The following is a 26,942-nucleotide window of genomic DNA, read 5'->3' as shown; positions in this document are numbered from 1 at the left end:
GAAAAACCCTCTTTTATACGAAGTTAATAAAAACAACAACTAAACATGTAATTTTAGTTGTATATATAAAGTAACTTTTATACCATAAATTATGTTGACACAGAGCATAATAAGGGAGGAGGATAAGGAGGGGATTAGGATGGGTAATGAAGGTCGGTTCATCTGTAGAGGTCGAGAGCTGGAACAAGGACAAGAGGACATATTGATTGAGAAGACAAGTGCTCAGAGTAACTTTAGGATGTTAAAAGGTTGATCCCCTATATATGGCTTACTAGGGTATTTATAGGAAAGATCTCTTTGTCCACATTAGGATAGCATTTACCCTTAAGCCCAGATGGTTGGGTCTCATTTGAGATTGGACAAGTGGTCATGCTCAGGAAGTGAATGCGGAGTCAACAATGCCTCTTGGGCTTAACATGTGTCTTTTTGAAGGTGGGATATAACAATAGCCCCCTAGTTGAGCTAGAGGTCATAAAGTGGTCTTTCATGAGACATGAGGGTTCTTTAAAGGCTTATCTAATCGGAGAAGATGAAGCATCATCAAACAGTTGTCACAGATGTGACATTCTTTTGGGGAGTAATGGTCATGATGAGGAGCATCTTACATTGTTTGGGCGGCCAGTTGCTATTGGTCATGACCTTAAGTCCTCAAAATGACGTATTTATAAAGAAGATTTGAGAAGTTTATAAATTGCTCTTCTACTTTGCGTTAGAGTACTTTGTCATTTCAAAATTCTTGCATGAGATTTTGTTCAATTTTTTGTCGAAATTTCCCTTTACTTCGTTGCCTTCGTAATCTTAGTCAAAAAAAAATGGTTAAACTTGTAAGAAGAGGAGGGAGGACTAATAGATCTTCGGCGTAGAGAAACAGAGGTAGGTCTTTTGTCGTCAATAATAGTGTGGTGACAATGAGTAATAGGTCAATCACAATCAATTCTAGTAGACCCCCGTTGGTCAAGAACCAAAAAGGGCAAATCCTAAAACATATGAGGGATTATGATGAACTGGCGATAGTTGTTGAATGTAAGTGCATGACAACAAAATAAGAGATGTAAAGGGTGCTAAGATGTAGGGGTCTTCCTACGGTGCATCTCAAGTGCGATATCAGTGTTCCCAAGGGGAAACATAACTTGAGTTATGTGTTTGGGCCATGTTTTGGTGGGGGGAGGCTGAGATTTTACCTGTGTTGTTCCTAATGGAGGCAGGGTTTCACTAGTCACATCACCAGTTTGTCATGGACTGGTTGAATTCTTATTGTTTAGCACCCAGCAATTAGTTGGAAGTTTCTAGTGGTTAATAATTGGATTCATGATCAAATATGGGCAGCGCAAGATTCTGTATCTATATATTATAGTCTTTTAAAAGAAGTTTTCTACTTGTTTTTTTCGTAATGGTAACCAATGCTTCTACTTCTATCCATTTTGTAAAGTACTCAATGGTTACTACAATATACTTCTTCTGCACTGTGGCTTATGGAAATATTTATAATGTCAATTACCCATGTTGTAAAAGGTTAAGGACTCGAAATGGTGTATAAGAGCTCAGCAGGTGTGCGGCGTATGGGTGAGAATTATTTATGTTAGGATCGTCCCGATTAAGCAACGAACAAGTAAAAATAGTAGAAGAAATTGAGAAGATGAACATACAAATTTAACGTGGAAAAACCCCTCAAAAGAGGATAAAAAACCACGGGCAAATATAAATTTACTATAATGGCAAAAGAATGAAGAGTACAAAAGATGGAGATAAAAACTAAACCCCGAAAACCCGAAAACAAAGAACCCTCAAACGTAAACACAAAATTCTCTGAATGTGTTATGAGTTCTAATCTAATAGGTGTCTCTTTAATTCTAAGATTGTAAAGGAGCCTATTTATAGCTAAATTAGTAAGTCAAATAAACTATACTAATAAATGCTAAATATATTATACTAATAAATACTAAATCTTCTAGAAAGAAAATATATTTTTGTTTAACTTGACTTGCAAGCAATCTCTTAGAATTTGGGTCACACAATTCTAACAATCTCCACCTTGACACAAATTCTTTCAATGCCATCTTTGCCAAAACCCGCCACGGGCCTATCTTGAACTATGCAGGGAATTAACTGAGTCGAATCTATGCTTAGAAGCTGGAAGACTTCTAGCCTTCGACTTGTGCACTGCCAAATCAAAACTAACTCGGGTCTGATTTTCACGAATACAGTGCCCTAACTTTGCAAAACCTGCATCCAAAAGAGAACCTCTCTTCAACGAAACGGTCATACCTTTTTCCCTCCTATGACCAAGTTGCCTCCGCTTCAAATGAGTTGACTTTGACTTCGTAACGGACGAGGGACGTCCGATTTCACCGGTCACTGTAGAACCTTCCAAAATATAAAGACTGCCGGTTCTTTTACCTTTTAACAAAACGAGAGCTCCACGAGATACTTTAATGTCGCTTGACTCGATGTTGATTCTGCATCCTTTCAAGTCTAAAATACTCAAGGAGATGAGATCCTTTCGTAAATCAGGTACATACCTGACATCTGAGAGTGTCCTAATCGTCCCATCGTGTATCCTAATTTTAACAGTACCAATACCAATTATTTTACTAGATGAATCGTTTCCCATGTGCACAACTCCACCTTCAACTGAACTGTATGTGGAGAACCATTCTCTATTGGGACACATGTGGAAAGAACATCCTGAATCTAGGATCCACTCAGACGTAAGCTTGGAGTTATCGCTCGTTGACACTAACAAGAAATCATCACCGCCTTCATCGACCAAATTAGCACCAGCTACATCTTCCTCGTTACTCTCAGCAGCTCTTTTATTTCGCAGTTTATAACAATCTGCTTTGACGTGACCTAACTTTTTGCAATAGCGACACCTTTTGTCTCGTTTCTTTGATGCTACCAAAACGGAAGCTTGTCTATCTGCTTTGCTATTCAAATCAAACTCATTGTCGAGTTTGTCTCTACTCAACAAATGACCCTTCACATCTTCGAACGAGAGTTTGTCTCTGCCATAAATCAGGGTCTCCCTGAAAGACTTGTATGAAGAGGGTAAAGAGCACAATAATAGCATAGCTTGATCTTCATCGTCAATATGAACCTCAACGTTCTTTAAATCATTTAAAAGAGTAATGAATTGACTGATGTGATCTTTAAGAAGCTCACATTCGTTCATGCGAAACGTAAATAGACGTTGTTTCAACACTAAACGGTTAGCCAGAGACTTAGTCGCATAAAGAGTTTCTAACCTTTTCCACAAGGCGAATGAGGTCTTCTCCATCAATACCTCCTGCAATACTGTATTCGCGAGGCACAACTGGATTACAGACAAGGCCTTTTCATCAAGCTCTTCCCATTCTGTTTGATTTAGATTCTCAGGCTTTTTCCCTGTAATAACCTTTTTCAAGCCATTTTGAACTAGAATTGCCATCATCCGAACTTGCCACAGATTGAAATTTGTCTCACCATCGAACTTCTCAATTTCAAACCTTGTTGTTGCCATCTCTGACCGGGCTGATCTATGAAAGTTAAACTAGCTCTGATACCACTTGTTAGGATCGTCCCGATTAAGCAACGAACAAGTAAAATAGTAGAAGAAATTGAGAAGATGAACACACAAATTTAACGTGGAAAACCCCTCAAAAGAGGATAAAAAACCACGGGCAAAGATAAATTTACTATAATGGCAAAAGAATGAAGAGTACAAAGATGGAGATAAAAACTAAACCCCGAAAACCCGAAAACAAAGAACCCTCAAACGTAAACACAAAATTCTCTGAATGTGTTATGAGTTCTAATCTAATGGGTGTCTCTTTAATTCTAAGATTGTAAAGGAGCCTATTTATAGGCTAAATTAGTAAGTCAAATAAACTATACTAATAAATGCTAAATATATTATACTAATAAATACTAAATCTTCTAGAAAGAAAATATATTTTTGTTTAACTTGACTTGCAAGCAATCTCTTAGAATTTGGGTCACACAATTCTAACAATTTACAGGGTTTACATTTTCTGACGAATGTTGCTGTGTCTTTTAGCATGGTAGGACAATTGTCGGATGGGCCTGGAAATATAAGCAAAGCTTTCGTGTTGCTATCACCAAAGTAAATATAATTTCCCACCTTAGGGTATTGATGTGAGCTCGTAATCAATTAAAATTACAAGTCACACGGATGCCCAGTCGTTTCTAAACAAGCACTTGATAATAAAAGAAAAATGATAGGAATCTCAGAATCAATGATTTGTACAAGAAAAAAACTAACGTTATTAGAACGTGACCCGTTTTCTACATGAAAAGCAATTAAAATAAAAGATAGACTTTGCAAGACCCCTACCCATTGTTTATGGAAGAAATAAGAACTGCAGGTATAAAAAGTAAGGTTGAATGCCACAACATGTTCGATATGAGTGTTTTTAAGAACTCAAGAGAAATATCTCAAAATGTATATAGATTCAACAACCTTCAAATTACAAAATGAACAACTATTTATAGACTATTCTAGGTATATGAATGGCCAAATCGACATTAAAAAAAGATGCTAGAATGTGTTATTCGTGCATGTATTTTACAAGTACACTGAACTTGCAAATAGTCACATAAACCCCCCCATCATTCATGTATGCTTTGATGTGTAAGGAATACTTCAAAGGTCATTTTCAGCCCCCTTTTTGGATAGTGGAAATGAATGTACATGGGGTTAGCAAAATGGTCACTTATGCACATAAATATGATGTTTCTAAAATCCCTCCAAAAGTCATGTTCAGCTCCCTTCTTGGACGATGGCAATTGAATGGCCTTGGTTGACCGAATGGTCACTTTTACATGCATGGATGTGAATATTCTAAAATCCCTTCATTTAATCGATCCATTGTATGCTTGAATCCTTAAGTCTTAAGTTGCTTAATCCTTGAATTATGGTTGGAAGACGAAAGAACTTCATGGCAAATGTATGGTCAACAAGGTACCTTCAAAACACTATAAATAGTACCCCATTTTAGTTCATCAAACGCATAAACTAAAATATTACAACAAAAATATTAGAACAAAACAAACTAGAAAAACAGCAACTTCTTTATTTAAAAATGCAAAATTGAAATAAAGACTTATTGAGCAATGAATAAAACATTGCAAGGCTGATGTTCCATGTTTAGTCCAAAATGCATTCCAACTCAGCCCGAATGGCTTGTATGAGAACATTGAGCACCTCCTTTACTTTTATAGCCCTTGCCCTCGTGGTTGGCCCTATAGGTACTTGCAATGCATCTTCGAACTCATAGTTAGTACATTGTGATGCAAGAAATGGAACTTTCACATTTGGTCCTAAAGTCGTACCCATACTCACATCAGGTATCGTAGTTCGACCTTTTAGAGGACCCTGCTTACATAGTATACCAGATGTTGTCTTCTTTCCATCTCTTTTATTAAAACTGCAATTATTGTCTCATCTAAGGCTGCTAAGTAGACATATAGGGTGTTGCCAACAAAGACGATGTACTAAGGTACTGCTTTAGTTGCTCGGACGGTTGCTGGCATTGCCATGTTAACGAGTTAACGATCAATGACGGTCAAAGAGTCTTTTTGATGAAATTCACGAATCAAAGGACTCAATTGAATGCTAAAAATTACGAGAAACTTAATTAATTTTCTGAAATACTTGGAGAGCTATTTAAACCCCTTTTCCTTGATTTTTTACATAATAAATTTATCAAATAGTTTTGTTTTCTTTTTATTTTTGTCAAATAATTTGTGAGTGTTACGTTTGATTGAGCTATTATCATAACTTTTATTAAATAATCTTCTTTTGAAATTATTGGTGAAGAAGTAATGGAATCTTTGCCTCACAATTATGATGGGTAATGTACTCCACCACTTATCAACTTTCACTAAAATTAAAAACATTGTTGAATCTTGTCAAATGATGGACTCAACAAAACCAAAGAATTTGATGCTACCCATATTCACCCATTTTTGTTTTTAAAAAACCCTCCCAAATCTCTATAATTTTGTGTCAATTTATCTTTTTTATCATAATATTCCAAATTTTTATATAAATTCTTAAATTACGCATTATTCTTAATTCTTTAAATAAAAATTTAATACTTAATTTTAATTTATATTATTCAAATGATTACAATAATAACGATACCAACTATAATTTTTTGAACTATACTTATGGATATATATATATATATGTGTTAGACTTATATATTAAAGTAAGATTTTCCTTGACACATAGCTCACACCTATCATTTTTTTTTATTTTATAAAAGTGATTAATTTTCATTTTTAGTCCTCTTAATAGGTTTAAATTTGAGATTTAATAATTACAATTTGGTCTCTATATGTTTATAATGTTATTACTTAGTTTAATAATCTTATAATGTAATTAATTAGTTTAAATAGTTAATTTCGTTAACTTTTCAATTAAATTATTACGTGGTTATATATAATTTGAAAGTAGATTTATAAATCTAAAAAGTAGATGGATTAAATTCTTGAAAATAAAAGTAGGACTAAATTCCAAATATACAAGGTGTAGATACTTAGAGTAATTGTTGTTTAAACCGGACGGGATATCGGTTTGAAGAGATGCATTAGACTAGTTGACCCACAAACTAGTATGAACCGGTTGAACCAAGTTTAAAAATCGATTGGACTGATTTTTTAAATATTTCTTTATTATTTAATGATTTATTTTGAACCATGCAAACCAGTGGCCTAACCAGTTCGGCCACTTGTCTAGTTCTAAAAATCTTGCTTAAAGTATATTATAATTTTCAAAATCTTACTCTATAATTTGATATAAATAAATAATCAAACCCAACGTGAAGCATAAATAAACCATACTAATAATATTTAAAGAAAATAAAAATCAATGCTTCCAATTGGTATATTTAACTCTTATTCTTTTTTGAGGTAAAATAAATGCACATGGATTGACACGCAAGTTGTCATGCCAACATTGTTAAAATGTTAACGTTTTAGTCAACATTTTTATTAAAGAAAAGCAATTTGATTTTTTTTAAAAGATTAATAGTCAAATTTAGCTCTAAAAAGAATAAGAGCCAAAATAACAAAACAAATATAAACATTAAGAGTTAAATTTATCATCATGCCTATATTTTTTTATACAAATTCTAAATCATCCGTAACTCCTAATCTTTAAAATGGATGATATTACGTACATAAACTCGTTCAAATTCACATCCTCTAAATTATTACAACAACAACGATATTAGCTTACTCAATATATTATATTATCATTATATTACCTATAATTGTTTGTTCAAAACTTAAATCTATCAGATACTACTTCTTCAAAAGTGGTTATAAAATCTAAAATTTATTACTAACTGTCTTGCAAGTTTGAGCATGACAAGTCAAGTTTATGATACAAAGGTTTCATAAATGTCATGTTCCAAATTCTTTGAAAGTGACATCAACCAAAATTAATTTATTTTTATAAAATAATAAATATTGTTACTAAAATATTCTATTTTATTTATAAAAATTATAAAAATTAATTTAAACTTTTTTAAAAAAAATTATAGTTTCTAAAATTATTACCATTTAACTAAAATCTTATTTAAATCTTACATGATTCTTTTAAAAATATATATTTTACATAAAAAATAAATATTTCGTAATTTATCATGTAAAAATTTTGATTGCGGATTAATATATAAAATTTATCAAAGCATGGTGTTGAGAGATAATTTTTTAGAAAATGCCAACTTGATATTAATTACAACAATGAATTAAATAATATTATGATAATCAAATCTACACTAGTCAAAATAGGTGTGCAAATGATCAAACCTTTTATTTTTAGACTTTTCATTAAAGCTAAAATGATAAGTTTTGTTATCTTGTTGCTTTGTCTAGTTGGACTACCCATTGAAGGGTTAATTTATTTTTGCTTTTTTCCCATCTCCATAAGTTATTTAAAAATTTTAATATTGTATGAGTTAAATTGAAGTATTAAAAATTACTTACGGGAGTTAGGTGAGATAGTAATGGTCTCTTTTACTTTAACTTGTGGTTGAGGGTTCAATTCTCGCATTGGTTTTAAAACTCGTGACTAGCATCTACCTCTTTAATGGATCTACTGAATGCGAAGTGTTAGTCATTAGGCTCGCTCCCGTAGATATTTTGATAAGTTATTAGTATTGGATTAGCAAAAGTAGTTGAATTAAAATAAAATTGGTTGAGCTAGTGATTGAATCAATTCGATTCTAGAAACCATATTAAAAAGATGAAAATAGTTTTTTTAAACAATCTTATTATAGATTCTGATCATATTTGCTCTTTTTGACACAATGCCTAAAATTACACATAGTCTCTCCCAAACCTATAAATAGGAGAATAATGCGCTTCAACTCACTCGAACCCACGTCCTAACAAAAATATAAAAATTAAATCATAGTACATTTAAACCAAATTTAAAAAAATAAAAATAAAAACTCCTTTGGTCCCAATTTATTTAATTGTTTTTACAACTATTCATTTAATTGAGGCCCATCAAGAATCCCACTCAACAAAAATGTAAGTTAATATATCTTTTGATAGATTAGTTTATGGTGTGTGGCACCTCCTAATGTTTCTTTCATCAACGTGTCACTTTCTTATGGGTCAAAAATTTAAAACCCCGTGATATCACGAATATTTAGTGTACCTGACTGTATAGTATCATTTCAGTGGATAAAATCCCTTGGGTCCACAGATGAGCCTTCATCACAAGATGCCAAGGAATCAAGTGGCTCAGATCGTTCTTCCCCTAATATTCACTTTCCTAACAAATATCAAATGATTCACGTTCGCTGATCCCATCTTGACCGCCCACGTGTCATTCGTATCCCCACACGTAAACCCAACTTCTTTATAAAACCGTCTCCTTTACTCACTCACCCAACTTTCCCGGCACTGAGTTAGCGCTAACTTAGCCGTCGGAGTTTTTTTTTCATATCCCCAAAATACCCTCCTCTTTTCATCTAATTTCCAATCTACACCCTTCTCTGCTAAAATAGAATAAAAACGGAAAACGGAAAGGCAAAATCACAAGCTCTTTTTTTTTTTCTCATTTTGGAAGGGAGTGAAACGGGACAATGGTAGAGACGGTGGCGCGTGAAAGCGACGAAGAGCTAGCGCTGTTGCCACATCAGAATAATGGTGACCGGTCTTGGCGGTTGAACTTCGATGGTTTCCAGTTATCGCCTGAACACAAAGATGTTAAAAAGCCTCCTCGAAGCCTCCATGATTGCCTCGGGGTTTTAGGTAATTTCAACTTTTTTTTTTCTTATTAAAGTTTCTAACAATATATTTTTAATTTATTATCAATATAGTAATGTTCTTAGTTTTTGTTGGGTATCTTGGATTTTCTGTATTTAGTTTAATTAGCAAGCTGGTTATCAATTTACTCAAATGAGTATATTAAAGTTCAAAACTTTTCTTTTTGGTATTTGTTTAGTTTTAAATTAGCAACATTCGATTCTTTGTCGGACTTTGTTATGGATTTACCTTTCCGTTTATTCCCTGTTAATGGCTAATATGAGTTTTGAGCTAATTTTCAATGTGTTCGAGCATCAAAACTTTAATAAATTTAACAAGGGAATGGTGTTTTTTTTATAAGTGAAATAGATTGTTGCTTTTTGGTCTTTAAATGTGAGCTCTAACATGGTTTTATATGAATGCAAAGAGTTATTAAGCCTTGCAGGGTGTTTTTCTTGGTTCAAGGAGGTATGTGAAATGTTGGGGTTTTTTCTCCTTTCTTTTTAAGGCTGTTTTAATAGGGTGTGTGCTTTAGAGTTTGATGTTTCATAAGGAAATTATGATGAAATGCTTTCTTATTTTCTTGATCAAACGAAACTTGACAATTGGATTTGCACTTTTTTGAGGTTGATGTTATGGTAATTTGTCTTCTTTATGTTATTTTCTCTTGCTCTGAATTTTGAGTTTGAAGCTTTCCAAGGGTAAAAGATAGCTAGCTTTCTTGAATTTAAGTGAAAATGAAGTTTGTTGGTTGAGTTATTTAAAAGAACCACATGTGTGCATGTGCGTGCATGCGTGTTCAGTTAGTTTAAAGTGTATTTGTTGAACTTGAGGACCTTTTCTGTTTTAGCTCTACTTTGGAAAGAATTAAAAGATTTGAGCTCTTTCGAATTAAGCATGTATATGGGGTCCATTTCATGTTTCTTTTTGTGTTCTTTGGTCATTTTGCGTCTTCTTATGCTATACATATGTTCCGGTAAACTAACATATACTTTACCTTTTTGTATATTGATAGTTTTGCTGTAAGTGGAAAACCGAGCGAGTGGAGAAATCCTTTAGTTGGAATCCTGTAGTTGGAATCGAAGATTTTATGCGTCTTAGTTTGTAGTCTCAGCTTCTTTAAACAATGTTCTTTGGTGAATGTGCAACACACCACTTGCAGATGAACGAAATGAGTTATAATAATGCATCTAAATTGTTCCCTTTGATGGTTTCAGGTCCAGAAGACAATGTGGCTGAATACTATCAGCAGCAGGTGGAAATGCTCGAGGGTTTTAATGAAATGGATGCCTTAGCTGAACGTGGTTTTATTCCTGGAATGTCGAAGGTTCGAATCATTCTCTCTAGATAACGAGATTACCTTGTTTGAAGAAGTATTAGGCTGAACTTTGTTGCTGTGATTGGCAGGAAGAAAGGGAAAAGTTGGCTAGAAGTGAGACGTTAGCCATTAGAATTTCCAATGTTGCAAACATGGTTCTTTTTGCTGCTAAAGTTTATGCTTCTGTCTGGAGTGGTTCGTTAGCTATAATTGCATCCACGTTGGACTCGCTTCTCGATCTTCTGTCTGGCTTTATCCTCTGGTTTACTGCGTTCTCTATGTCAACACCAAATCCATATCAGTATCCTATTGGAAAGAAAAGAATGCAGCCATTGGTCAGTATGCTTACTACACCTTGTTGTAAATGTTTCTTTGAACAACCTTTATCCGATGCATATCCGGACATTGGTTTCAGGATGTGATCCTCCGAGGATCCTTTAAATACATTGAAATCTTAAAAACAATTGAACATACCTGTGATGAACATATACCATACCCCATGCACGACACTCACAAACTAAGCTTTAGTGTTTGGCAAGGGATGGCTGCAATATTGGAAAACACTGTAAGATAAATTAGCAAACTGTGTGTTCTAAGGAGTAAGGTTAGTTCTATAGCTTGGAGTTCTTTTTTCTATTAATAACAGCCTCATTTATCAATTTGGTTGCCTATCTCTGAGTCACCATGTATATCGGTTGTCTACAAACATATGTTTAGAAACATAGACTACTCTTACAAGAGGAGTTTAATACCACATGTGCTTGTTCTGAAGCAACATTTGATCTGAGTGTGACTGCATTGACTGCCTTGTAACATATTTAAGCCGGTTTTGTACCTTAACACGGAATGCAGTTTATTTCTGAAGGCATGCAAGGATCTCACTTATAATCATTTCTCAATCGTAGTTGTTCATGTTACTTAACACTGTTTGGAGACATGAAACCTTGCCTCGGGAGGATGTTCTAATATAGCGTGGACAAGGCTAGTGATTAGATAGGAAGCTGGAATATATGTACGCATGTTAACCTTAGGTATACGCATGGTTGTGTTCGGGTTTGTATTTGTGCATCTCAATCTGCATCTTCTGCAGGTGCATAGCCATTGAAATATGAGTATTGGTTGTTTCTGTTTTCACGAAATAAAGTTTTGAAGTGTTATAAAGATAAGTAAAACTGGTAAATTTTGTGCAGGGTATCCTTGTTTTTGCCTCTGTCATGGCAACCCTTGGCCTGCAGATAATCTTGGAGTCTGTACGAACCATGGTATCAGATGTAAGTCCACTTTGATTACGCATTAAAGTTCTCATCTCTGTTCCATAAATCTTTACTATATTTTTGGATGACTGCTTGTTCGGTTCGAATGATAATAGCATCTCTCTTCATTTTGCTCAGGATGATGAATTCAACCTGACGAACGAACAAGAACGGTGGGTTGTTGGCATTATGCTCGGAGTGACCCTGGTAAAGCTTTTCCTCGTGTTTTATTGCCGCACATTTACAAATGAAATTGTCAAAGCGTATGCCCAAGATCATTTCTTCGACGTTATCACAAACATCATCGGCCTCATTGCTGTGCTGCTCGCAAATTACATCGATGATTGGATGGACCCAGTTGGAGCTATCATTGTAAGTAAAATATTTTCTCCGGAATTTGCTAACATTTAGCATGTATGGCTCATCGAGATGGAACTTGATCAATGCAGCTGGCTCTATACACTATCCGGACATGGTCGATGACAGTACTAGAGAACGTGAATTCATTAGTCGGAAAATCAGCAGCTCCGGAATACCTTCAGAAACTAACATACCTGTGTTGGAACCACCACAAGGCCATAAGACATATCGATACCGTCCGAGCCTACACCTTCGGGTCTCACTACTTTGTGGAAGTCGACATTGTACTCCCAGCAAACATGGCATTGCAAGAAGCTCATGACATTGGGGAATCATTGCAAGAAAAGCTGGAGTTGCTGCCTGAGATTGAGCGTGCCTTTGTTCATCTGGATTATGAATTCAGTCACAAACCTGAACATGCACAAGCACATGCTTTGTAGACAAATAAATAACCTAGGATGTCTTAAATGCTATGTCTATGACCCTTCCCCCCCCCCCTCCAACCCTCTTCCCCCTTTTTTTTCCTGGGATTTTACCATCAAATTCTATGATGTCTGCTGGGTGAATTGAGCCATATAAAAGCAATTTAAACTTTATGGCAAACGTTTGTAAATGCAACATGTTTAATTTAATTTAGTTGGTGTCATCAAGTGATGCTAATTCTGAAAAATAAAATTGATGTATGATTGAAAATATTTCCTAAAAGAAATTATTCAGGATAAATTAATTAAAATATAAAACTAAGGTTTTTATCAATATCAGAAATTTTATCAAGTGTATATGTATGAAAATTATGTATTTAGAAAATAAATTTGTGTTTAAAAATTACATACAATAAATAATGAAATATATAATTTAAAATTAATTATTAATAATAACACATTAAATATATATAATATTAAAATAAAAAATTAAATTAGTGAAGTTTAAACACATGAATACATTAAATTAATAATATTAAATGAATACAATTATTTATCATGGTTGTTATTAATCTTAAGTAGTTGCCGAGTTAGTTTATGACACCGTTTCAATCGATAACATTATTGATATATATAATTAATGGAGGTAATAAAGTATGTATAATAAAATTAAAATGTATAAAATAAATAAAATAAAGTTTTAGTTTAGTGGTAAATTTAAAGTTTTATCATTATTAGTCTAGGTCCAAATCGCTCTATATGTATACTTTTTTTTTCTAAATAAAGAGATTAAAGTACCATTGAATATTTTAAATACGAAAAGAAAATTTTATAATTTCTCTAACCGTATTGATACCCGATTGTCTCATGACATCAACTCAGTCAATAATTTAAATAATAGTATAGATACATATATTGTTACTATAAAATTTTAAATAAAAATAAATATATAGAAGTTAAAACTTAATATTAATAGGATATATATTATTTCTCTATTTTAATTTTTTTATCTCAATTATTTAAAATATAAATGTTATAAAATTTAATAATATTTTTGTTTGTATTGCATGATAATTATTAATTTTTTGAAATGTAACAAGTACCGTATAAATTTGACCAATACAACACAAACGGACTAGGAAATGGTATAGTTATAGATACATATAAGGTTATTATAAAATGTTAAATAGAAATAAATATGTAAAATTTAAATTTTAATATTAATAAGAAATATAATATTTTCTATTTTAATTTTTATTTCAATTATTTAAAATATAAATGTTACAGGTTTTAATAATATTTTTATTTGTATTGCATAAAAATTATTATTAATTTTGAAATGTAATAAATTAAGTATTTATTAATTGAACTAAAACTCCCATAGACTCATTAAGTCTCGAATTTGAGTACTCCAGACATAAAACTTTCGCCTTTACCAGCTAAGCCAACATAGGCCAAATTAGCTACACGTGAATTATTCAAAAATAAATATATAGGATTTAGGTTATATTCAAATTATATTATAATAATTTTTAAAACGTATAGTTAATAAGTTAATTATTTTAAGTTATATTTAATACAAAACTTTTATAGCTATTATATTTTTTTTAATAAATTTTTTAACAAGCACATAAATTGAAATTCAAATATTAATTAATATATTAATAAAAATTTCAATCTACTTTTTTTTTAACAAAATAACCTATTAAATATTATATTACAATTATATTTTGATATTATAAAAGTTTGTTATTTAACTAATGTTTTATTCTTATGTTATCAATTATGTATTATAATAGCATTTTTACTATAATTTTGCTAGTTGCTATTAATCATTTACTAATGTTTTATCAATAATTTATTTTATTATTTTATTTATCATATATTATTTTTATATACGTCATAACGGTTTATAGGTCCTCTAGACGATATTTTGAAAAATATGGACTCCCCACTATTTTTTTTAATTAGGTGTGATCGATCACTTAAGTATATTTTTTAATAAAATTTTAAAATTAAATTAAAATTTATTGAGAAGATAATTTTTTGCCTATAAAATAGAAATTGAGTACAGTTACGCATAAGGAAAGTATTAGCACTCTCACACGCCCGTTTAAAAAATGATGCCTTTTAATTAAGTGTTATTCTTAGTTTTATGTAGACCTGATCATGGGTTGGGCCGTCCAACCTGACTTGAAAGCTCGCCCGAAAATGGGAGGGTTTGGACAAAAATATAAGCTTGAAAAATGGGCTTAGACAAAAAAATGAGGCCCATTTTCTAAATAGCTCAGGCCTCGTGTAAGAGTTTTTAGCCCAGCCCAACCCAAATAAATTAACTATTTTTAATAAAAAATTATATTGCTATTTTTTTTTGGTGGTGTTGTTGCTATTTTTGTTGTTTGGGTGTTGTTTTTTTGTGCATTTTTTGCTATTGTTTTGTATGTTATTTCGTTGTCGTTTTTAATATTATTTGGATATTGTAGAACTTATGTTTTATTGTTAATTTTACTATTATTTTAGTTGCAACTATCTTAGTATTAAAATTTTTAATGTATTTTTAATCTGTTTTTTGTTTTAATATTTGTTTTAATATTTTTAAGTGTACTTGATATATTATAGTTTTAATTTTTTATATATAATAAAATAATCTAAAAAATTAATGCGGACTGGGCTCAATTTTTGTTTCTATAATTTAAGTTAAGCATGGATAAAATTTTATGCCCCTTTTTTGAGCCGAGTCAGGTCCAAGCTTAGAAAACGGACCTAAAATATTTAATTTATTAAATATTACAAACTGAACTAAAACTATTATAAAATTTTTTAAAAACAACACATTTTAGAAACCAAGAATGATTGGAGAACATGGACTAAATTTATAACTTTACACGTAATACAAGACTAATAGCAGAATTTAATTAAACAAATTTAATTGTTATATTTTGGACCAATATTAAAAATTCAAAATTCAAAAAGTATAAGAACTCAAATTAATCTATTCAAAAATACAATGACTGAAAAATGATCAAATTAATGTATAAAAACTAAATCCACAATTTACACATAATACAAAAATATATAACAGAATTTTAACTAAATAATTCATTAGAAATAAAATTAATAATAACTTTTATTATATTTATAAAAAAAAAATTTCAAATTGTGATGTCGAATTAAGATTCGCTCTATTATTTTTTTCATCCAGTAATATTAAATCAAATTAACAATGGTGATTAAACATGGTGTCCCTATCTCTACAAATTTGCTTCAATTTTTTCCCCAAAATTGCTTTTTAGTCACTATGATAACATGTAAGCTTGACTCTAACGTAGTTTGGGAGTGTGGTTGTCCAAGACCCAAGATTAGAAGAGGTTTAAAATATTTTGTGTGTGACTATATATATTAACCAAAAAAATAATTATGAATATATTTTATAATTTTTGTAAGACGACTCTAATTTATTATTTCGTTTAAAGTCCAAAAAATGTCGAAAACTGATCTGATAACATGTGGATGCAATTATTAAGATTTAAGAAATGCAATTTGGTAATTTCCATCTTTCTCAAATTCCAAAGAAGGGAAGAGCATAAATTCACTTATTAAATTGGATTCATGGGACCAGATAATTATCAATGCTGTTCTACTCTGTTTTTGCTTTGAATCTTGCCCAAAATCATGTCTGTGTTCATTTTATTGTATCTTAGTCTAATTTTAGATTAAGTTCATGTTCAAATGATTGGAATAATTTATGATGTGAGGTTTCCTGTTGCCTAATGTTCTTTTGTTCCGTTGCTAGGTTGGAAAATCCCCAGATTTGGTACAATGTTTTGTTGAATGTTATAAAAATTAAACCGGGTCAATTTTTGTTCATAGTGATAAATCGCTCGATTCTTAATTCAACGGTCACTAATTTTACTATTTATTTATTGAATTTAGTGCATGTAATATATTAATAAAAAAGGAATTTTAATTTTTAACTAATAAAATAAATATATCAACTAGTACTTTTCTCTAAATTGACTTTAAAATATACTTGTTTAACAAAATTGTTGGAAGTTTTTTCCCCTTTTTATATATTTATAATAATATTAAAATTTTGATTAAATTGGTATTAGAGTTAATTAGATATTAGTTCAAGAGTTAATATTTAGTATATTTTTTATTCCACAAACAGTTTTAAAAAAAATTTTATGTGTCTCTTTTTATTAAATATTTATTTTTTTAATATTATATTATATTATACTTTTATAAGACACTTGTCCTGAATATATTTATGGAGTCTAACAATTTTATTGACAGTGTATCAAATATTATTCTTTAATTTAATTAAAAAATGTCAAATATATCTTAAAATTATATAGCATATAATTAAAAATAGGATATAAAAGTAATTTAATAAATTTTATTTTTTTTTACAATTAAAAAAAACCTGATAAACAAATTTAATGTTATTTGACTCGGTAATAAAATTACTAAAAAAAGTCAAATTCTCATTATAGCATTCTTTATCAACACGTAATTTGGTTTGAAAAAAATTACCCATTTAAGATATTCTTTTCATTTTATCTATATCATGACTTAAAAATATATATTTTTTAATTTTATTTATTTCAATATATAATTATTTAAAAAATTATTATTAAAATTCGATTGAGTCTTGGTTTAATTAGTATGCGCATTGTTACTAATGCATAAAGATGTGAGTTTGAGTCATTAAAACGCATTATTCTCTTATTTATGAATTGAAAGTCAAAAAAATTATAAATAAATATTATATAAAAATATATATAATCAAAACTATAATAAAATTATATCTATTACTTCCCAATACTTCCCAATATTAAAAAAAAAATCAATAAACAAATCTCTTTACCTACTGTAAAAGCAATCTATTACTCATCACATGGAATTTGCTTAATTCGGTATTGAAGAACGTGCCAATGATGACACCTAATTAAGGCCAATAAATTTAATTAGATAAGTGGTTAAGGCATATATCACTTTCATCATGGTTTTAGCTATAAGATAAAAATATGTGTATTTTCTTGTTACTATTCACAAACACAAAAATATTGGGTTTTAAGATTTATCATCCCTAATTATATTTGTGATTCAATTTTGGTATATATCGTTTTTAGTCTAATTGATATAAAGTCATTTTCAAGATTAATATTTTAGTCGGCTTTTAATTTAATTAATCTAACTAACTAATCTAGTTTAAACAATATTATCTACGTTTTATTTTTTATACAGTAAATATCTACACTATATGTTAGCTGATTAAATTGATATCAAAGATTAACTCGAGAACAATTCAACTGTGAAATTATTAAAATATTTTTATTTTAAAGGGTAATTAATATTATTATAAATGTATTTTTATATTTTCATACTTTTTATATAATCGTCAAATAAAATAATTAAAAAATATTCTGAGATTTACGTATGATTAATAGTACTAATAAATAGTATTTTTAATGAAAAATATCATAAAAATAATGTAATTTATATAATAAAGTATTACTGTTAAAAAAATAAATAAACAAAATGATAAAAAAATAAAGATCCAACATTAAATGTCTATTAATGGACGGTGAAAGGAGCTTTTACCGTATTAAAACGTTAATTATAAGTGGTCCAATGATAAAATGTTGCGTCGATATGGTGAAAATATTTTTCAAATGAAACAGCTGTGTTATAATATTCATAAAATAAAGGTGTGGACCATTTGCTTGTTTTAAGTCGATGTGTTTGTGGTTGGTAGATATGCCAACTAGACTGACCACTCAACTTTTTGTTAATTTAAAATGGTTTTCCATTAAAACGAAAAAACATCCAATCCATCATTTTCAAATATCTTTAGATTTCAACAGAATTGAAAAATAATCCTCGATTGTGACGTACAAGTTTTATATTATTAGATCATTGAATATTCATCGTTTATTGAGTTAAAGTAGGTTTGAATAGATGCTATATTTATCTGTTTTTAGTGTTAAAATAATAATGATGATAAGATTAGATATTATAATAATACTGTAGTGTGAGATAAGAAGTAAACTAAATACACTGCATTGTACCTAATTACCTATCCAAACCTATCATTGGTAGAGTTGAAATTGTATGAAAAATTTAAAAGTAGATTTGGATAGTGTTGTGTTTACCTGTGATTAGTATAAAAACAAGAGTGACGGGGAGATTATATACTGTAAAGTGAGATAAAAAAAAGCTAAATGTAACATACCGTAACGTACCACTCATCCAAACTCACTCTAAAACTACTTAAATTTTCATAAAGTTTTACTTTTAAAGTTTGAATTTGATTCAAGATAAACATCGAAATATTTAAATAAAAGAAGAATTAAAAATGAATTGTAAATTGTAAAGAAGATTGAAGTGTAATTTTATAATTATATTAATTTATATTTTCAAAAATTTTGAATGAACTAAATGAAATATTTACTCTTGAGGGGTCAAAGTATCCATTGTTGCCTAATAAAAAGATTACTTCAAAACCAATGCTTGATTTCAAATTAATTTAATTATTTTATTTGAAAATTAATGATCTAAAAAATTTAACCCATAATTTATATAAATTAATTAAATCAAATTAAAAACAAAATAAATCGATTTGTAATTTTTATAAATTTTTAATAATAGTTTTAATCAATTTAATCACCCTCTAATTTTAAAAATTTTGCGCATATTTCGACCGGTTCAATTGAAGAACCGAACTCAAGAAAACCATATAAAGCGGTAAACGCCGCGCCCGCCATTCTATACGTTCACGGTTCACGCATCTTATATAATTTCTTTTAGTTTTTATCCTGATAACGTCACACTGGCGGGCCCCGGGCACCTGTTTCGATTTTCATTTTCACCTCATAATATATACGAAGCTTCCCCATCCTCAACTTGCGCCACGAAACGCAACCGCGCCTACGCCAACGGCCACTAAAACTGCTCGTTAAAAGAATCCCGTGGTTTCTCAATCATACGATGCTCCGATAGTGCGGGAATGGAGATAACCTACGCATCCTCGAGTGCCAGTGCGGGAATGGAGATAACCTACGCATCCCCGAGTGCCGGCGACTTATTGCGCTCTTCGACCGCCGCTTCCGGATCCACTATGCCGACTCCTCGGACCATTAAAATCATCCCTCTACAGCATCCCCACACGTCGTCGTACGGCACCCCCGGTGGCTTCGGTAACAATTATTCTTCGTCTTCGTTGTGGCCTAATTCCTGGATTTCTCGGTACCGGGGGAAGATCAAAAGGATGACGTTTATTGATTGGATCGAGATGTTCCTCCCTTGTTGCCGTTGGATTCGGACGTACAGATGGCGGGAGTATTTTCAGGTTGATCTCATGGCGGGTACTACCGTTGGTATCATGCTTGTTCCTCAGGTGATTCTTTTTTTACTGAGAAAATAAGGAAAAAAAGAAAGAAACGATTGGAAGGATAAAAGAAAATAGTAAAAAAAATAAAAACTGTTGTGTATACAGTATATAATGTTATATATTGAAATTGGTTCGTTTTCTTCAAAAACTGTGAAGCTTAAGCCTTAATTTTAAAGCTTTGGTAATTAAGTTCAATTAAACCGACGTGCAGGATCTTTAATTCTTTGTTGAGTTTTTTTTTTCCTGTATTTTTTTGGCAACCAAACAGATTTTTCGGTGGTTTCCGTCGATTTCTAGTCCACCGAAAGGATTGTTCGTCTGTTTTCAATTGCGTAATTTTTTATTTCATCTGTGCTTAACTCATACGCGTATGGTTTTTAGATTTTAAACTTTTATCCTGTGGTCAAATCACAATAGAGCATAGATTCAGAATTTCCTGATTGGTTGAGTAATTTGATTGGATCTTTGGACTAATCTGATATCTACTCATCACTGATTTACTGCTTCTAATTGGTTGAATAATTTGATTGGATCAGTGATCTAGTTTGATGTCTATATTCAAGGTTATTGCCAGGTCACATCACAGTAAAAAGAGAAACAATATTTACTTAATTACAAAATAATCAAAGTAAAAGGATCAGATTTTGCTTTAGCTGGATTTGCCTCTTCTCTTTGCTTTGGTAGTGCCAGAAGCATTGGATTCTAAATGCATGGCTTTGGCAAGTTCCTGGAATTGAATGGATATCTATTTTTGTAGTACAAAAGATGGCCTTTTTTTATGCTTATTTATGTATTTTAGGACTCTATCTATTTGTTGAAGTTATCAAGTGGTATATGGATTTATGACATGGGGTTTTTTATTGTTTCTTGAATTTGTCAACAGGCAATGTCATATGCAAAATTAGCTGGGCTTGAACCAATATATGGGCTCTGTAAGTTTCTACCAAATCAAATTATTCTGGATTCTGTTTATACTAAAGATGTTTGTTATGAAATAATGGAGTGGTTTTGCTACTCAGATTTACACATTGTTGCATATATTTCTTGGTGAAAGAGTAGAAAATTGGACTAAGAACTCAGAACACGACATCACACTCTTAGTTTCTATGTTAGGATATCAGCTACACATGGTACTCAAATAGAGAAATGCACATTTAGTATATAATGATATTTTATTGAAAACTTCACTGTTGCTATTGTTTAATATATACCTTTGTTTGGGAAGTTTTTTTTTTTTTTTCTGTTATATGACAGATTATTGTCTTCTTAAACACTTTAGAACACAATCAGTTTATTTTTAATCTTGTTCACAATGACTATGTGGTTTTGGCAAGGCAGACTCTGGATTTGTGCCAATATTTATCTATGCCATATTTGGGTCATCTCGGCAGCTGGCAATTGGTCCAGTTGCATTGGTTTCCCTCCTGGTCTCCAACGTGTTAAGTGGAATTGCCGAGTCATCAGATGCATTATACACAGAACTTGCTATATTGTTGGCACTGATGGTTGGGATCCTGGAATGCATAATGGGGCTATTGAGGTAGTGCTGATCTTTTTTGTCATCTAAATTTTGCTTTTGCTCTCGCATGTTCTCTTTCCTGCCATCCTAGATAGTTATCATCTGTCTGGATATTTGGACTGGGTTTGATCTTCTTAAAAAACCATCACCAAATGTCAAGAGGTTGCAAATTTGAGTCTTAATGTAACCATCTTTAGAACGTAAAATGCCATTGGCAAATATTGGACCGTCTTACGGTTTTCAAACATTAATTGAGGGTAAAATTAGATTCATCAACAAACCATGCCATGCGGGTATTAACTTTGTTCCTATATGAACAAGTTTTAGATGAATTACTATGTTTTAACCAACTATTTCACATTAAGCTTAACCTTTTTAATATTGGTCGACAGAACTAGGGAATGGGGGGGCTTATGCATTTTTGTTGAAAATCGTACTTTTTTTCTTGACTTTAAAGAGGTTATTCTACATTTTAAAAAAGAAAAGAAAAAGGATAAATGGAGAACTATTATCTAGAACGTCTTTCTACATTATGTTACCATCATCTCTTCCATTTCCCTTGCCTATAGACCGGAAAGTTTTCATCTACTTTTGCCCCCTTTTCCAGGCTTGGATGGCTCATTCGTTTCATTAGTCATTCTGTGATTTCTGGCTTCACTACGGCTTCAGCTGTTGTGATTGCTTTATCTCAAGCAAAATACTTCTTGGGGTATGACATTGATCGAAGCAGCAAGATTGTGCCAGTAATTAAGAGCATAATAGCTGGATCAGATGAGGTAGTCTTTACATGCCCAAGTGGTATTTAATTTACAGTAATATATGTTCATGTTGATGCATTGATTAAAGAAGGCATTATCCTTGTCACTGGCATATATAGTCATCTAAACTTCTAAATGTATAATTCGCAAATTCATTCCAAATTCAGAAGTTGTCATACATTCTCATCATTTAAGAAAATTTTGTATACTTCCAAGTTTTGTCTTGCAGTTGAAAGAGTTTTGTTTTCCTGTTAACTGTGTTCACATGTTGGGCATGACTGTTTCTCTTTCAATTTGAATAGCTACAGTTGTTGGCCCAACCATGGGTGACATAATCATAATTTTTTTTTTCTTTGATAGATCATAAACTGTAGGAATTTTAACTGCGAAGGGGTTTTGGCTTTGAGCTTGCTTTTATGGTGAATTGTGTGTTAATTGTCCTTTGCTCTTTATTTGGTTGCATTCCTTATTGTAAATTGTACTTGGAGAAGCATCTATTATTCTCCTTCAACTTTGGTAAGTGTGTTATCCTTTCTGTTGCAACTCATTCATTCCTTTGTTTAACCTCAGGTGGTGTTTTCCTTTTGTAGTTCTCATGGCCCCCTTTTGTAATGGGATCTACAATTCTTGCTATAATTCAGACTATGAAGTTTCTGGTACCAGAACTCTTTCCTTCTCTCTGCCCCCTTAGACCCTACCCAACTTTCCCTTCTATCTTTCTCTTAAAATGTGTTCTTTTTTTGGTTATACATTTGATATCTCATTCGTAGGGAAAATCAAGGAAGCACTTGAGGTTCTTGCGAGCAATGGGTCCCCTGACAGCAGTTGTTCTGGGTACAACTTTTGTCAAGATATATCATCCATCATCTATAACTTTGGTGAGAAAAATATAAAGTAAATTCAAATTATTGGATATTAATCAGGCACATAGTCACAAGAACACTATAGCTTAGTTCAGTCAAGTGATAATTGGTGCTTATATTTATGTGAAAAATGACATTCTCATGGAAAAGGTGATAAAGAATGCTGTACTGTTGATCTTTAGGTTGGAGATATACCTCAGGGCCTTCCCAGCTTTTCTATTCCTAAAAGTTTTCAGTATGCAAAGTCTTTAATTTCCACGGCAGTTCTCATTACTGGTGTTGCCATCTTGGTAAGGAATCCTATGGATCATTCAACAAAGAATACATACTTCCAAATAGAGTTTGAATTTGTGACTTCTAATGGTTATATGTCACTTATTAATCTTAGGAATCTGTTGGGATTGCCAAAGCATTAGCAGCAAAAAATGGGTATGAGCTGGATTCAAATCAAGAGGTATATATTGTGAAAATGTAGCACAACTCCCTCTATAGTTGCTTCTATAATAATTAACTTTTTTCTCTGCTTTTCTTTCCTGTATGAAATCACTCTTGTATGTTAACATTCCCCCATGTCTAGGTATACCCTGCACAAGGTCAGACCGTCCAGGTCTATACTCCTATAAGCTAGTATTCAATCTAGGGCTTTTTTTTTTAACAGTACCTGATTTCCACATTTAGAACTAACGGAATGCCAGTAGCAATATCTAAAATCTTCCCTCTCAATCTCCTGGTGTATATGCTTCCTGTCAACATTCAAATTTAAATGTGTTCCTTGCTGTAGATCACTAGGTTAAAAAGATCATTTTTACTTGGAACTAATTACTTAATGGATATACTGTTGTCAGTATACATGATGGATGATATACTGCTATATTTTACCATTTGTGAGGACTGCAAATTCAACTGGTTTCCCAAAATGAATATGATGTCTCAATTGCATAGCTTAGTTTTAGTTTTGTTTACATTTAGGGAAGCTAGTAGTAAGATATAGTGTTTTCCAAATTTCCTTCAAAGGAAGGCTGTAATGAAATTTTCTTCTCTGTCAACAGTTGTTTGGTCTTGGTGTTGCCAATATCTTTGGGTCATTCTTTTCAGCATACCCCACAACAGGTGAAAGTTCTTCCTGACCCTATGTACCGAAATATTAACTCTTGATGCAGTGTTCAACTGTTTCTGTTGCTAGTGTTCTACTCTAATTCTTAGAATTTGTTTACTGAAATTTTTGTTGCAAACTCTAGTTAATTGAACTTTTTGTTTGTATTTTGTAGGTTCCTTCTCCAGGTCAGCTGTGAATCATGAGAGTGGTGCAAAAACTGGTTTATCTGGAATAATATCAGGAACCATAATGTGTTGTGCTCTTTTGTTCTTGACTCCATTATTTGAATACATACCACAGGTAAGTTCTGAAGTACGTACGATTTATATGTTGGTATTATGACCATTTATGTTGCACCTGCCATAATGCCTTCCTTTCCTTTTTTTCCCCCTCACCACATGACTTGTACTGCTCGATTTAATTTTAGCAATTGGTGAGGTTTACTGTGAATGCTAACCATAGGTGTCTACACTTCATCTTCTTTGCAGTGTGCTTTGGCTGCTATAGTAATCTCTGCTGTTATAACCCTGGTAAGCAAAGACACAAGCCTTTGTTGAAACATTTTTCAAGCTAGATTATGCCACATTTACGCTTCAGTTGATGTTGGACCATACAATTTGCAGTTTGCAATATGTATTAAATCAACTGGAGTAAAGAGTAATCAATATCCTGCAAAGTTATTGATTGTTTAATTGTGTACCTTTGGTTAAAATTTGTTTTTTCTTCATGTTAATGATTTCAGGTGGATTATGAAGAGGCAATATTCTTATGGCGTGTAGATAAGAAAGATTTTCTTCTTTGGACCATTACAACTACTACAACACTGTTTCTCGGAATCGAGATTGGTGTCCTTGTTGGGGTAAGTACTTTTAAAACTATTTGCCTTACATATGTTGATTTTCTTTGTGCCAATCAACAATATATTTTTCAGTATTTCACATTTACATGCTACTATTACGAATCTATAATTATACACACAGTTCTGCCAAAATATTTTACCCTGTAAAACTAGTCAGCTTTACTTGTGTCTAATATCTTTTCTGGAAACAATTCATCCATCAACTCTGAAGCCCAAAGGTTGAATTATGCCTCATGATCTTAGTCTCATATCTGGTATAATTTTATTGTGTTTTGACATTTCAGGTAGGCGTCTCACTTGCCTTCGTCATTCACGAATCAGCGAATCCGCATATTGGTGAGTGAATCGAACATCACCTATACCATGTCTCTAATAAATTGTCATGTCTTGCACTTTTTCTGAACTAGATCCAAGATGATTACTGTACTCTCTTGTCCTCGTAATTTACGACGATAACTTACTTCCATCATCTCTAACAAACTCAGTGCCTTGACATTATCTATCAGGATCGATCCTCTTATCATCTCTGCTCTGCACAATTATATAATCCATTGTAAAACTCTAATCTTATCCCTTTACTGGCATTGCAGCTGTATTGGGGCGTCTTCCTGGCACCACTGTTTATAGGAACATTCAGCAGTATCCAGAAGCATATACTTACAATGGAATTGTGATTGTTCGCATCGATGCTCCTATCTACTTTGCGAACATAAGTTACATCAAAGACAGGTGAATGTTCATGCTTTCCTCATTACATAAACCGGCTTTGGCACCTTGTTGTATCTGTGAATTTCCTTTTCCAGTTTCCTTTTACTGGATTGTACTTTTGATTTCCCAATTTGAGAATTTAAATTCACAAATTGTTGATTCCCCTGTTAGGCTACGAGAATATGAAGTTGTGGGTGATAAATCGACCAAACGTGGACCAGAAGTTGAACGAATTTATTTTGTAATTTTGGAGTTGGCACGTAAGTGTTAGTCGTACCATGAAATATACTCGTAATCATAAGATCACATTTTGTGCCAAATGTCAGAAAGACTTTGCTTATGCTTTGGCAGCATCGGTACATCTAGCTATAATATTTTGATTCTACTGCAGCTGTAACATACATAGACGCTAGTGCTGTCCAAGCTCTGAAAGACTTGCACCAGGAGTACAAATCACGGGACATCCAGGTTGAGTAGTCGTAATTGATTAAACCCCGAATGTTTTAAACAGATTATGAGCTTTTAGTTCAGAGTTTCTAAAGACTCATCCTTTTTCAGATAGCTATCTCAAACCCAAACCAGGAGGTCCTGTTGACCTTATCGAAAGCCGGTGTCGTTGAGATGATTGGTAAGGAATGGTACTTTGTAAGAGTGCATGATGCAGTCCAAGTTTGCCTCCAGCATGTTCAGACCATGTCTCCGAAAGCATCAGATCCTTCACATGAAAAATCAAGTTTCTTTCAGAGAAAAATGAAACAGCGAAGGGAGGATATATCAGTTTCTGAGCTAGAATCGGGTAATAGTCAAATGCGTTCGGATTCAACACAGGATGACCCTCAATTGGAGCCATTGTTGTCTCGACGGTCTTGAAACTTGCTTGCATCCGAAGCAAACGTTTTGGATAATGCCATTTTTTTAACAAGGTGTTTCCGATATCCGATATGTTGTTCAATTGTTTACAATTTAGTTAAAAGATTAGGACCAAGAACTCCGATTCTTGTATGTATTGTTTGGAACATTATTGTACTACTACTAGTAGTTTAACTTATTTAGTAGCTGTATAAAGCTGCTTCTTGTACAAATTTTGATTCAATCTACTCATTTCATTTCTTATCTTCGTCCA

At 32.0% G+C, this 26,942-nt stretch overlaps 2 protein-coding genes across 4 annotated transcripts; both read left to right on the top strand.

Annotated features, from left to right (window-relative positions):
* The first annotated feature begins 8,832 nt into the window (after positions 1 to 8,832).
* Positions 8,833 to 12,844, top strand: LOC107930731 (metal tolerance protein 11). 3 transcript variants are annotated; one of them, XM_016862445.2, is made up of 7 exons: positions 9,371 to 9,735; positions 10,283 to 10,367; positions 10,485 to 10,594; positions 10,675 to 10,920; positions 11,776 to 11,856; positions 11,977 to 12,210; positions 12,288 to 12,844. In XM_016862445.2, the coding sequence occupies exons 1-7, from the start codon at positions 9,673 to 9,675 to the stop codon at positions 12,636 to 12,638; spliced, it is 1,170 nt and encodes a 389-aa protein (XP_016717934.1). In that variant the 5' UTR covers positions 9,371 to 9,672; the 3' UTR covers positions 12,639 to 12,844. The 3 variants fall into 3 exon arrangements, with proteins under 3 accessions (XP_016717933.1, XP_016717934.1, XP_016717935.1); XM_016862444.2 differs by lacking the exons at positions 9,371 to 9,735; positions 10,283 to 10,367 and adding an exon at positions 8,833 to 9,273; XM_016862446.2 differs by lacking the exon at positions 9,371 to 9,735 and having other exon boundaries at positions 10,288 to 10,403.
* A 6,607-nt stretch (positions 12,845 to 19,451) lies between these two features.
* LOC107930735 (probable sulfate transporter 4.2) lies at positions 19,452 to 26,932 on the top strand. Its single transcript, XM_016862454.2, has 17 exons — positions 19,452 to 20,022; positions 20,900 to 20,948; positions 21,355 to 21,556; positions 22,143 to 22,311; positions 22,884 to 22,949; positions 23,064 to 23,171; positions 23,339 to 23,446; positions 23,545 to 23,610; positions 24,206 to 24,266; positions 24,425 to 24,552; positions 24,741 to 24,782; positions 24,995 to 25,111; positions 25,396 to 25,447; positions 25,702 to 25,840; positions 25,991 to 26,079; positions 26,211 to 26,287; positions 26,378 to 26,932. The coding sequence occupies exons 1-17, from the start codon at positions 19,633 to 19,635 to the stop codon at positions 26,687 to 26,689; spliced, it is 2,175 nt and encodes a 724-aa protein (XP_016717943.2). The 5' UTR covers positions 19,452 to 19,632; the 3' UTR covers positions 26,690 to 26,932.
* Positions 26,933 to 26,942: the final 10 nt, after the last annotated feature.

Source organism: Gossypium hirsutum, chromosome D10, assembly GCF_007990345.1.
Source record: "Gossypium hirsutum isolate 1008001.06 chromosome D10, Gossypium_hirsutum_v2.1, whole genome shotgun sequence".
In the NCBI taxonomy this organism is placed as follows: domain Eukaryota; kingdom Viridiplantae; phylum Streptophyta; class Magnoliopsida; order Malvales; family Malvaceae; genus Gossypium; species Gossypium hirsutum.
The sequence above is the reverse complement of the archived record's forward strand: the minus strand, read 5'-3'. Positions and strand labels throughout refer to the sequence as shown.

Coding starts and splice junctions, on each gene's coding strand:
- LOC107930731 (XM_016862444.2), top strand. CDS start 9,105: ATGGTAGAGACGGTGGCGCGTGAAAGCGACGAAGAGCTAGCGCTGTTG. Junction 9,274..10,484: donor TGATTGCCTCGGGGTTTTAG/GTAATTTCAACT, acceptor TGATGGTTTCAG/GTCCAGAAGACAATGTGGCT. Junction 10,921..11,775: donor AGAAAAGAATGCAGCCATTG/GTCAGTATGCTT, acceptor AATTTTGTGCAG/GGTATCCTTGTTTTTGCCTC.
- LOC107930735 (XM_016862454.2), top strand. CDS start 19,633: ATGGAGATAACCTACGCATCCTCGAGTGCCAGTGCGGGAATGGAGATA. Junction 24,267..24,424: donor TTCAGCATACCCCACAACAG/GTGAAAGTTCTT, acceptor TGTATTTTGTAG/GTTCCTTCTCCAGGTCAGCT. Junction 26,288..26,377: donor ACAAATCACGGGACATCCAG/GTTGAGTAGTCG, acceptor ATCCTTTTTCAG/ATAGCTATCTCAAACCCAAA.